This window comes from Acipenser ruthenus, chromosome 3, assembly GCF_902713425.1.
Source record: "Acipenser ruthenus chromosome 3, fAciRut3.2 maternal haplotype, whole genome shotgun sequence".
Lineage (NCBI taxonomy): Eukaryota > Metazoa > Chordata > Actinopteri > Acipenseriformes > Acipenseridae > Acipenser > Acipenser ruthenus.
The window spans coordinates 67,365,862-67,377,091 of record NC_081191.1 but is presented as its reverse complement, the minus strand read 5'-3'; the positions used below and the strand labels follow the sequence as shown (position 1 = coordinate 67,377,091).

At 37.5% G+C, this 11,230-nt stretch overlaps 1 protein-coding gene across 1 annotated transcript; it reads right to left on the bottom strand.

Annotated features, from left to right (window-relative positions):
- Window positions 1-4,849: 4,849 nt before the first annotated feature.
- Window positions 4,850-8,886, bottom strand: LOC117394724 (myosin regulatory light polypeptide 9). The gene is made up of 4 exons (XM_033993215.3): window positions 8,765-8,886; window positions 6,852-7,052; window positions 5,861-6,022; window positions 4,850-5,406 (listed from the first exon to the last, which is right to left on the bottom strand). The coding sequence occupies exons 2-4, from the start codon at window positions 7,033-7,035 to the stop codon at window positions 5,234-5,236; spliced, it is 519 nt and encodes a 172-aa protein (XP_033849106.1). The 5' UTR covers window positions 7,036-7,052; window positions 8,765-8,886; the 3' UTR covers window positions 4,850-5,233.
- Between the last annotated feature and the right edge of the window lie 2,344 nt (window positions 8,887-11,230).

The following is an 11,230-nucleotide window of genomic DNA, read 5'->3' as shown; positions in this document are numbered from 1 at the left end:
AAAGGCATAGTGTGGACAGGGCCTAATGCCGTACTCGAGAACCGGACTCGAGAGCACCTCAGGGGGTAGTCTCTCGAGTCTGGTTCTAAATGAGATCGCATCAGGTAGTGCGGTTTCAATTAGGCGACTGAAATTCAGTATTTCAAACAGAGCTGACATCATTTGTCAGCTCTGTTTGAAGTAAAATTAAGGGGACCACAATTAGGCTCAGGCAAGATAGATATGAAGGTAAAAGTAAAGATTGCTTTGAAACAGAATCAGCTCAATTTGTTTACAAGGACGTCACCTGATTAAAAATAAAACCTGAAAACTTCAAGCCCTATTTGTGTGTGTGTATGTGTGTGTGTGTGTTCACATTTACTTGTGCCAAAATACATGTTTTATATCTTTTTAGCAATATGGACATCTGTTAATGGGGCATAACGCCATATAGGAACAAGTTAGTAAATGTGCAAGGGATTTAACAACTGGAAAGTTAATAATAACATTGCCTCCATTAGTAGTGTGGAGTAGTGGTTAGGGCTCTGGACTCTTGACCGGAGGGCTGCGGGTTCAATCCCAGATGGGGGATACTGCTGCTGTACCCTTGAGCAAGGTACTTTACCTAGATTGCTCCAGTAAAAACCCAACTGTATAAATGGGTAATTGTATGTAAAAATAATGTGTAAAAAATAATGTAATTGTATGTAAAAAATAATGTGATATCTTGTAACAATTGTAAGTCACACTGGATAAGGGCGTCTGCTAAGAAATAAATAATAATAGTAATCCAAACACAAGGGACACATGTATCATACCTATAGTATTTAATGTAGTTAATACACCACCAAGTGGCAACAAGTTGTATTTGTTCAAAATGTTTGTTCAAGTACAATACAGTAATAATAGTAGTTTTCTAAGGGTTTGTACACTTATGTTAGGGTTAGGGTTAACTCAATCCCTAACCCTAACCTGATTCTAAAGCTCAAATGGTGTTCAACACCATAATTCATTTTATTTAACCCATTTCTCCATAAACAATTTTAAAAGGAAAATAAACATTTACATTTTTGCATGATTATATATATATATAATATCTGGTTTTACCTTAAATAAATTGGGTAAATTATTTTATGCTTTTAATTATATTTTTGTCTCTTATGAACTCCGGACTCACATAGTTTTGTAGGTGGTAGATTTTAAGACATGTGCACATTGCATTAGATTCAAAAACATATTTGTGATTACCAAAAGGCCAGTTTTCAAATATTTGCCTCAATAATATGCACAATCTATTCTGAGAAATTGACTCTGAAAGCCCCTTTATATACTGCATGTATACCAGTTTTGAGCAGGGGGGTAAGTTGGATTGAAGTGCATTGGTTCAGATGAATTGATTCCTCCAAACCAGTCATGAAAATACCTGAATTTTGTAATGCTTTTTAAGGCTAAGAATCTACCGTCTGCAATTTTGGGTGAAAATATTATTATTATTATTATTTATTCTTAGCAGACGCCCTTATCCAGGGCGACTTACAATCGTAAGCAAATACATTTCAAGTGTTACAATACAAGTAATACAATAAGAGCAAGAAATACAATAACTTTTGTTCAAGCAAAGTACAAGTGTGACAAACCACAATTCAATAATACAGCAGATAATAGTGATAGTTACATCAGGATATGATTAAATAGTGATAGTTACATCAGGATATGATTAAATACAAAGTACTACAGGTTAAACACTTGGCAGATTACAGTATTCTGAAGTACAGGATTAAATGCAGTAAAATAGGGGGCAGATAAGAGCAAAATAAAGCACATTTACATGAAGGGTGATAGTGTCCCAGGATACAAACAGAGGAGTTCTACAGGTGCTGTTTGAAGAGGTGAGTCTTGAGGAGGCGCCGGAATGTGGTCAGGGACTGGGCAGTCCTGACATCTGTAGGAAGGTCATTCCACCACTGCGGAGCAAGGGTGGAGAAGGAGCGGGCTCTGGAGGCAGGGGAGCGTAGCGGAGGTAGAGCTAGTCTTCTAGTGCAGGCGGAGCGGAGAGGTCGAGTGGGGGTGTAGGGAGAGATGAGGGTCTGGAGGTAGCTGGGTGCAGTCTGGTCAAGGCATCTGTAGGCTAGTACAAGAGTCTTGAACTGGATGCGAGCGGTGATCGGGAGCCAGTGGAGCGAGCGGAGTAGTGGAGTAGCGTGGGCGAAGTGAGGCATAGAGAACACCAGGCGGGCAGCAGAGTTCTGGATGAGCTGGAGCGGACGGGTGGCGGACGCAGGGAGGCCAGCCAGGAGGGAATTGCAGTAGTCTAGGCGGGAGAGTACCAGGGCCTGGACCAGGAGCTGGGTAGCATAGTTGGTGAGGAAGGGTCGGATTCTTCGGATGTTGCTCAGGAAGAATCGGCAAGTGCGTGCCAGAGTGGAGATGTGCTGGGAACAAGAGAGGCAGGGGTCCAGGGTGACTCCGAGGTTCTTAGCTGAGGAAGAGGGAGAGAGTGTGGTAGATTCCAGAGGAACAGAGATAGAGAGATCAGAGGAGGGGGAGGAGGAGGGAAAGAAAAGGAGGTCAGATTTAGAGAGGTTGAGTTTGAGGTGATGCGAGTGCATCCAGGAGGAAATAGCAGACAGACATGTAGAGATACGGGAGGAGATGGTGGAGTCAGAGGTGGGGAAGGAGAGGAAAATCTGAGCATCATCAGCATAGAAATGGTATGAGAAACCATAGGATGCGATGAGGGGGCCCAGGGAGCGGGTGTAGAGAGAGAATAGGAGAGGACCCAAGACTGACCCTTGGGGGACTCCAGTTAAGAGAGGGTGAGGTGTGGAGGTTGCTCCACGCCAGGTTACCTGGTAAGTGCGGTTGGAGAGGTAGGAGGAGAACAAGGCCAGAGCAGTGCCAGAGATCCCCAGGTCAGCAAGAGATGATAGTAGACTAGAGTGATCAAGTGTCAAAGGCAGCAGACCTTGACCTATTGAAATGTATTTTTTATTATTCTGTTAGAATAATAAACAAATGTCAAATCTGGTTACTGTATTTACTAACAAGAGATGGAGTGAACATAAAGTAACATGTTTCAGTCCAACAGACAATGGCAGCAGTTAGGGGAGCAGTGGCTTACCTTATATAACTGATGTAGTATGGATGATATGAAGATCCATTTTCTGGAATGTTAGATAAAAGTTTTTAAATCACAACAAATGTTTTTATTTTTCATGATCATATTAAATATATAAGAAGACCACGATTAGTTTATTTGTGTATATTAAAATGTTACCATACAAGGAACATCTAGTGAAATTTGGCTGTCGTTTTTCAGGAGGGAGCTTAAACAGTTCAGCAATATCATATTTGTACAGCTTTCTCTGGAATGTATTACCCATGTTTCCATGATAAATCATCACAGGAGCAGAAAGGAATGCTGAAGTGCAGTAAGATTCTAAATTTAATGTAGAGATCAATACAAAGTAAACATTTTAGTATATGTTACCCCTAATACTGTAGTTTTGGTCATCATAGAACTCATATTAGTATGTAAATTAAAACTTCCATGTATTACTAATCTTAACATTAAAAAGTGATTCCTCAACTGCAGTTAAAAATAACTTGCATCACACGGTTTCTATTTGTGACCTGATTTTACACGGTTATATAATTTCTATGCAGCATTTGTTCTGCTCAATTACATTTTACTATCTTCACTTTAGATTCAGATCCCGGATTGATTGAGCTAGACTAATTACAGCATGGCAGTTCTATCTCTTCATATTACTTATAAAGACCATTTAAAACAAAACGTATACATTTTAATACATTTGATTTAGAGAAAATAATTGGAAATACATATATAAATAGGATTTATAACAAACTGGTAATTGTTTTTATTTACACCATTTAAAAGATTAGAGAAGGCCAAGCTTGACCTTGATAGTATGTGCCTTTGTTTTAAAACCTTGGTACAATCAAAAGCATGACATACTTAAGAAACAGAACAAAGTGTGCATGTTGTATTAGATAGGGACTGGTGTGTAAGACAATGCAAGGTTGAATAACTTTTTTGTATGACATGAGTAGTTTAAAATATTAGTAGTAATAATAAAAATCGCACAACATGAACACAATGTTTTTTACAATCTTATTAGAGTCTACTAAAATCTGTGTGGAGGATACTACCTATCCTGTGCCGAGGTCTAGTTGATTGTAAGGTTCAAACATCCAGCAAAAACGAGTGTATTACTATTTCGTTGACATTGCAGTGATGATGAAGCAATGAGAGCTTAAAGAAATAAGATAGTTGGATGTGAATGCTACGTCAGTTTACATTGATTGTGAAGTTTTGTCAAAATGCAAGCAAGATGTTGTTTAAATTTATCTAACACTTTGCATAACAATATTCAAGAATGTCCTTGTGTCCTAGTCTCATTTAAAAAAACGGCCATATAAACCTATTCAATCTGGAGATGAAAAAATGATTTGACTTGAATTGTGCAATGATACATGCTGCAACATGCTTGCTAGAATGCCTCAGCTGCAAAATACAAAGCTCCTAAAGCCCCTTTACATGTACAGCACATGTGACAGATTTAACCTTGTGTCTTTTCTGTAAGTCTTGAAATTCTTCCTGTAAAAATATTTATTCCATGCCTCTGAAAGAACAACAAATCAAGAATGACAATGTTAAATGTTTTAATCCGATGCTTGCATAATTGTTACTTTGCTGTTGCAGACAGATCAATGTTGTGAACAGTATGGAACTGAAGCCAGGCACTTTAAATATTTTACAAATCCTCTAACTGAGAAGCCACACTTCCCACTCTTGCCAGTAATGTATTTTGTATTGCCTTTATCAAATGGAAAAATTAAAACCACATGAGTTGATAGCGATATTTATTTCAAAAGTCTCAGTTTATTACAAAATGTAAAAATCCAGCTAAACCAGGAGTAAGATTGACAAAGGCTTTTTTTTCAGGGTAATTTTCATTTTCACATTATTATTTTTGTATTTCTTAGCAGAATGTTCACTCCACCACCACCATCATTTCAAATGTACTTCCAAACTTTCAGTTTAATTACACAAATTTGTGCAAATTTGCCAGAATGACTTGGAGTAGGTTTATAAATATGGTGAAAAGCAAGTTTTTATTTTGTTTTAAAGCTAAGGCATGCAACAAAATGTTCTACAAGGTAAAAATCAAAGACAAACATGATATATAACATGAACAAAAAGATATTTGCATATTTCTGCAATACATGCTTAATCGTCTTTGTCCTTTGCGCCATGTTTCAGGATGCGTGTAAACTCAACATAGCTAAAGTTGCCCTTTTTGTCAATCGGTGCCTCTCTGAATAGCTCATCAACCTCCTCATCTGTAAACCGGTCTCCCATTGTGGTCAGGAGCTCTCTCAAGTAGTCTTCTTGGATAGCACCTGATTAAAAAAGGATAATTGATCAGACTCACAGATTAATCGATTGTTATACTTTACTTCAATGCATCCTGGATTTAAATACACAATAGATTTATATAATATCCAGGAACAAAGTTCTTAATCCTGATAACTTTGTACCTTTACAACCTTATTCATTCCTATATAGTTACAACAGTGCTACATAATTATATTAACACAAATTAGCAGTCCAAAGTTTTCACCTTCAACCCTATTTCCTAATTTAAATCACCCTAATTTTAAATTAAATCAAACTGTAATCCAAAATGATGATTATACTGAAGTGTTTTCTTTTACATTATATCATTTTTTTTGGTTATTTGGTTGTAATATTTTTTAAAAGATGGCAATTGAATATGTAACTTTATTATGGCACAGCAAGGGGAGAGACAGTCTACCCATATGGTAGCAAAACGTTTAAGGTTGTTTATCTTACCTGTCCCTTCTTCATCAAAGCAAGCAAATGCATTTCTAATAACATCCTCAGGATCTGTTCCATTCAACTTTTCACCAAACATGGTCAGAAACATAGTGAAGTTAATGGGGCCAGGGGCCTCATTCATCATAGCTTCCAGGTATTCCTCTGTTGGGTTCTTTCCTGTTTGCAGAAAAAACAAGGTGTGTAAGAAACTCCAAAATATGGTAGTGGTACCACGAAGAGTTATCTATGACCTAAATCCACAGTTTACAGAATAGCATTTATAACCTACATTAACAATATGTAACAAATGTCCAAGCAGAAGACATGAAAACATTTAAATAGGTCATCATGTTCTAGATTATGTCATGTGCCATAACAATTAGTAGCATTACGTCAAAACGAATGTATTTTACAATATTTTAGGTATTTATTATTATGTCATTTCATATGACTTTGGAATTCAGGATGTATAGAGAGAAAAAAGGTGCAACTTTTTTTCATTGGAGGCAAATTATATTTTGGTTTGAGGTATGTTTTATAAATGTTGTGGTAATTGTGTTTTTTATGGCTGTATAGAAAAAGCATAGCAAATGGAACATGAATTAAAACTCAATGCTTCAATCCTAAACTTACAGCTGTGAATGTCACACAATATCACAAGACATGTACAAAATGGCGATTTTCTAAATGCAGACGTCACATCAGTTAAAACCAAGCATGTTTAGTGATCTGCAGATATGTGTAATACATATGCAGATGTTCATAAATAGCAACATTCAGCAGGCAAGGATGCAATGTTTCCACACAAAAGCAAATCAATATCAGCTGAACAAACTGGCCCTGGCCCAATGTTCTTAAGCCAGTTCTGGCAGAATGCAAAATTATAAATAGATCTTAGTAAACTGTGTACTGGTGGTAAGAGTGTAAATGTAATACTTGTGCTTCCCAGACCTTATGCCAAGATGCTGTTCAGTCACATAACTCAGAATTTCTCTTTAGCACTTACCAAGTGATGCAAGCATGTCGTGCAAGTCCTCTTTGTCGATGAAACCATCACGATTCTGATCAATCATGTTAAAAGCCTCTTTAAACTCCTGAATCTGGGACTGATCAAACATGGCGAAGACATTGGAAGTTGCGCGCTGTGGGCGCTTTTTGGTGGTCTTCCCCTTAGCCCTTTTGCTCGACATTTTGGCTTTTTATTGACCTGAGGAGATACAAATAATAATTAGTATGATAAAGCTGGCTTATATACCTGGTATAGTACCCTCTACATCCCAATCCATGTGTGTTGTATTCCATTTACAAAGTTCAGTTTACTGTGTTTTCACTGTGCAACATAACAATGTATATTGAAGATCAAAAAAAGTGGTCACATTTAACTGTATTTTGAACTTAACTCTCCTGCATCAATGTGAATGTGAAGGTACATTTACACTTCCAGACCTCAGACTATCCAGAAGGATCCAACTCAGTAACTGACACTTCTCCCCAATCAACCTCATCCTAGAAGCAATTTTAGATTACAGTCCCAGTAACTCCCTTACTAGAATCAAACACCACCACCTACTTACTTAACTGTGTCAAACCCAAGAACATAAAACTATGTACACTTCCGATCTAACTAAACTTGACAAGTGCCAATCTAATGCTTTGGCACTATAGTATTCCTTTTGCAAGTAGTTCCTAAAAGTATAAAAGGCAATGCCAATACTCAACAATGTGTTCTAGTCCATTCCAACCACCCTTCGGTTTCAGTTGGAATATCACCAATATGAGAACAGGTGTTCTTTTCAGCAGCTGATGTAGTCCAGCAACACCACATAAACACTATAAAATGCCAACACGTCATACAATCAAAAATAGGTGAAGATATTCCACATTGGAAATCTAGTTGTGCAGTTCTCTTTACTCAATTTCCTTTCAAGGCTCATACAGCTATTAGTTTTATGCTGGTTTTCATTTATGGGTTAAGAAAGAGTATGCAGCATTATTGCCTACGATGTGCCATATTCTGCAACAGTATTGAGATAACAGCAATGGATGTTAAATATAATCTTCTGGCACAATGAGGCTAACCCCTGTGGCATACTAAAACAGAACATGGACTTACACATGTCTTAACTGTCAGAAAGCTTTCAGCTATTTCCATACGTACTGTATGCAATGTCTCCCAAGACACAAGGCTTAAGACCCATCTTGACTTATGTATTTCAATCAGTACCTGGACCGGTGCTTATTCATACCCTCAACTTATTCTAAAAAGAAATACATACACATGTATAACAGTTCATCGTTTAAAAGCAGGGCATTGTAAAAGTGAAACTTACAAATAATATAACCTGCATCCACTGGCTGTATTCTGGATGTAAATACTGTGGCATATGACATCCTAATAGTAATGTCCTTGTCATTTTCATCTTAAAGTAAAAAAAGATAGAGGACCCCTTGAGAAAATAATAATAATACGAAACCACAATAGATAGTAACCCTATGGAGAAATTCAACAACGTAATTACCACCACACCCAAATACTTACCGATCCCCACTCAATTTTGACCTGGGCCTACCTGTCAACGCATATTTGGTATGCAACACAAACAACTTTGTGTTGCATACCAAATACTGTATAGAAGAACAACCCATGCCGGACAGTTACAACTAATATTTTAATTATAGTTACATACACTGTTAAACACTACAAAATACAATGTTAATGCATCAGTGTGTTTCTCTGCTTCCCTATTCTAGTATTGCCGCTTCCGCTGGGCCTCAGTCATTGCACAATTCTTAATACTCACCTCGTAAATGTATTATGTACTTCTACAAAGTTGAACAGTGCAAAAAATGCACATAACAAAGGCCGTCTTTACGGGGTTGCATGGATCTATATGAGTTTATATAAAAGCAGTACGTTACCTGAAAACCGGTTAGATGATAAACACTGAAACTAAGACCGACCTCAAAGCTGCACCACCGCCCGAAACTTCCTGATCATGATCGGCGCTTGAGGAAGGAACCACAGAATGTACCATCGGATATGTGGGAGGGGTGTGTGTGTGTGTGTGCACAGTCACAACATCTTACGATCAACACCTTTAGAGATTTTACCTTTTATTTTTTAGAATAAAATAGCAGTAAGGTGTACTATAAATTTAACAAATTAAACTTATATTCAACATTTTTTGCTTATGTCTTGCTAACTAGTTTATTATGTGAGATTCCCAACAAAGAAATGCCTTTGGTATAGCCCCACGCATTGCTCCGTGGCTACGTACGCACGCTGAGATAGATGCCCATATAAGGAAAAAGACAGTAAGATTTCCTGTATGTTAGTAGTGAACTAGGTAATATTGATACGCCTGTTTTTTTAACTGTAGTGCAGTTAAAAGATTGAGGACACGCAAATGGCGTTCTTCAATTAACGGCAACAAAAATAAGTGCGTCACAAATGTCAGTTGTCAATTTGCCAACCCAATTTATTAGGTTGGGCGAACACCTATTTATGTCTCATCATCACCAGTAGTACGGGCAGTACATACCGATACATGAGGGTGCGTTGTCATATTATTTTTTAAGTAAAGAGAAGAAACCCAATCAGTCTTTTCATTGCTGTTTTTGTGGAATAGAAATTTCAAATAATACATGGTGTATTTTAGAAAGTAAGGTCGGGTGTAGAATTTAAAACGTGCTGCTGCATGTTAAATATTTGAAAATTTCGTTTCCTGCCTCAGTAAACGAAAGAATGCGCTGACTGAGAGGAAGTAACAGTTATTATCACATTGCCTAGCCTAAACCATGCGGTTAATTATCAGTTTAACCGTATGGTGTTTACATTAAGGTACCGCTATTAAAACACTGTATGTGTGTGTGATAAAACTGGAAACGTTGAAAACAAAATAGTGCAGGAAACAACAAAACCGGCTACATTCTCTGTTTGCAATGCTGACTGTTTCAGACTAGTTTCAGTCTGCATCAAGCAGCAACTTGTTTGGAGGGCACCTTAACATCTCTTAGACGCTAGCTCGATATATTTTAATGCAGTACCTAATCCCCTTTTGCAATTCAACTGAATGGTAGTATTTTGTCTAAAATTCTGAAATATACTGCAGTTTATAGTAGCAATACCTTATTTTGTAGAGGTAGACAAATTCCTCCCAAAATTTTGATAATTCTTATTGTTTGCTGTACATTTTCTATAAATTGTAGAGCTCAGTTTAATGAAAGTTTAGTTCTATGTAAAGCTTCTGGACATTGACACACTTATGTTTCTAAATTATTCCTATTCCCCTGTGCATTGCACAGTGGGGATAATGTACTACTTTCTTCTTATCTCATACAAACACATGAGAAGTTCTTCAAAGAATAGCAGGGATAGAAGTAAGACTCCTATTTCATAGCAGTTTCACCTATATTACAGGTTTTACTATGAGCTTGATTAGCCACAGTTTATAGGTAACAAGTAGTAAAACTAGGAATGGATTAAACTGCTGTGCAACAGCAGTCTTATTTCCATCCCTGCAATAGAGGCCGGTGTGCTTATTGAAAAAACAAAAAAACATGAAAGATATTCAGAAGGCAACCCCTATATTCAGATTCTGAAAGCAGTTGGTAACTTCACTACAGAATTCACATGGGGGGATTCTCTACCATAACATAATAACTGCAGGGGTGTTGTGAAAGACATGACTCTTCTGACTAAAATGGGCTATGACAATACCTGCATATTTACTTAGTGACTGAGTTGTGTCCAAAATAAACAGATTCAGATTGGGATTGCATCCCATTGAAGAACTTACATGAAAATAGGTAACGTGAGCAACTGGGGCGTATTTAAGCAGGTCGTTCAGATTAAGAGACAGCAATGCCTGTTCAATAACTGGTTATACTGGTTAAAGGATTTTTTTTTAAAAAAGCTGACCAGCTCCTTTTATGGGCAAACTAAAAAGGCACAGTAACCCTTGTCAGTCTGTAGTCTGACTGATGTAGGCATCTACGACATTATCTTTCCCAGGTTGGGATATTCCCAGGTTGCCACCCTTGATACCCCACCACCCTTACAACATTGCACCAGTTCACTGAATCTCTTGAATCCCCTGCAAAGTGTCGGCTGGGGTTGTTTAAATGCTTAAAGAAAAATAAATAATTTATCTGCTCCAGTGCTTTAATTATTTTTTAACTTTGGTGCCTTTACCAGCTCAGAGAGAACCCAGCGGACCAGAACCAGCCCGAAGACCAGTGGACCGAATTTTGTTGTTGCGTAATTCAGGCAAGTTACTGCCCCTCAGATGTAGGTTATTTTGTTCTGTTGAACCAAGGAGAGGTTTAAGAAAGGGGGTCTCTTGCAGTGGCGAATAGGGGGGTGCTAGTGGTTATTATACGACA

Bases quoted from the DNA above. Each gene is read 5' to 3' on its own strand.
- LOC117394724 (XM_033993215.3), bottom strand. From the start codon at position 7,035: ATGTCGAGCAAAAGGGCTAAGGGGAAGACCACCAAAAAGCGCCCACAG. The intron at 6,023-6,851 runs GTAAGTGCTAAA...TTCTGCAAACAG, and splicing joins CGACATGCTTGCATCACTTG to GAAAGAACCCAACAGAGGAA. The intron at 5,407-5,860 runs GTAAGATAAACA...TTTTTTAATCAG, and splicing joins CTTTGATGAAGAAGGGACAG to GTGCTATCCAAGAAGACTAC.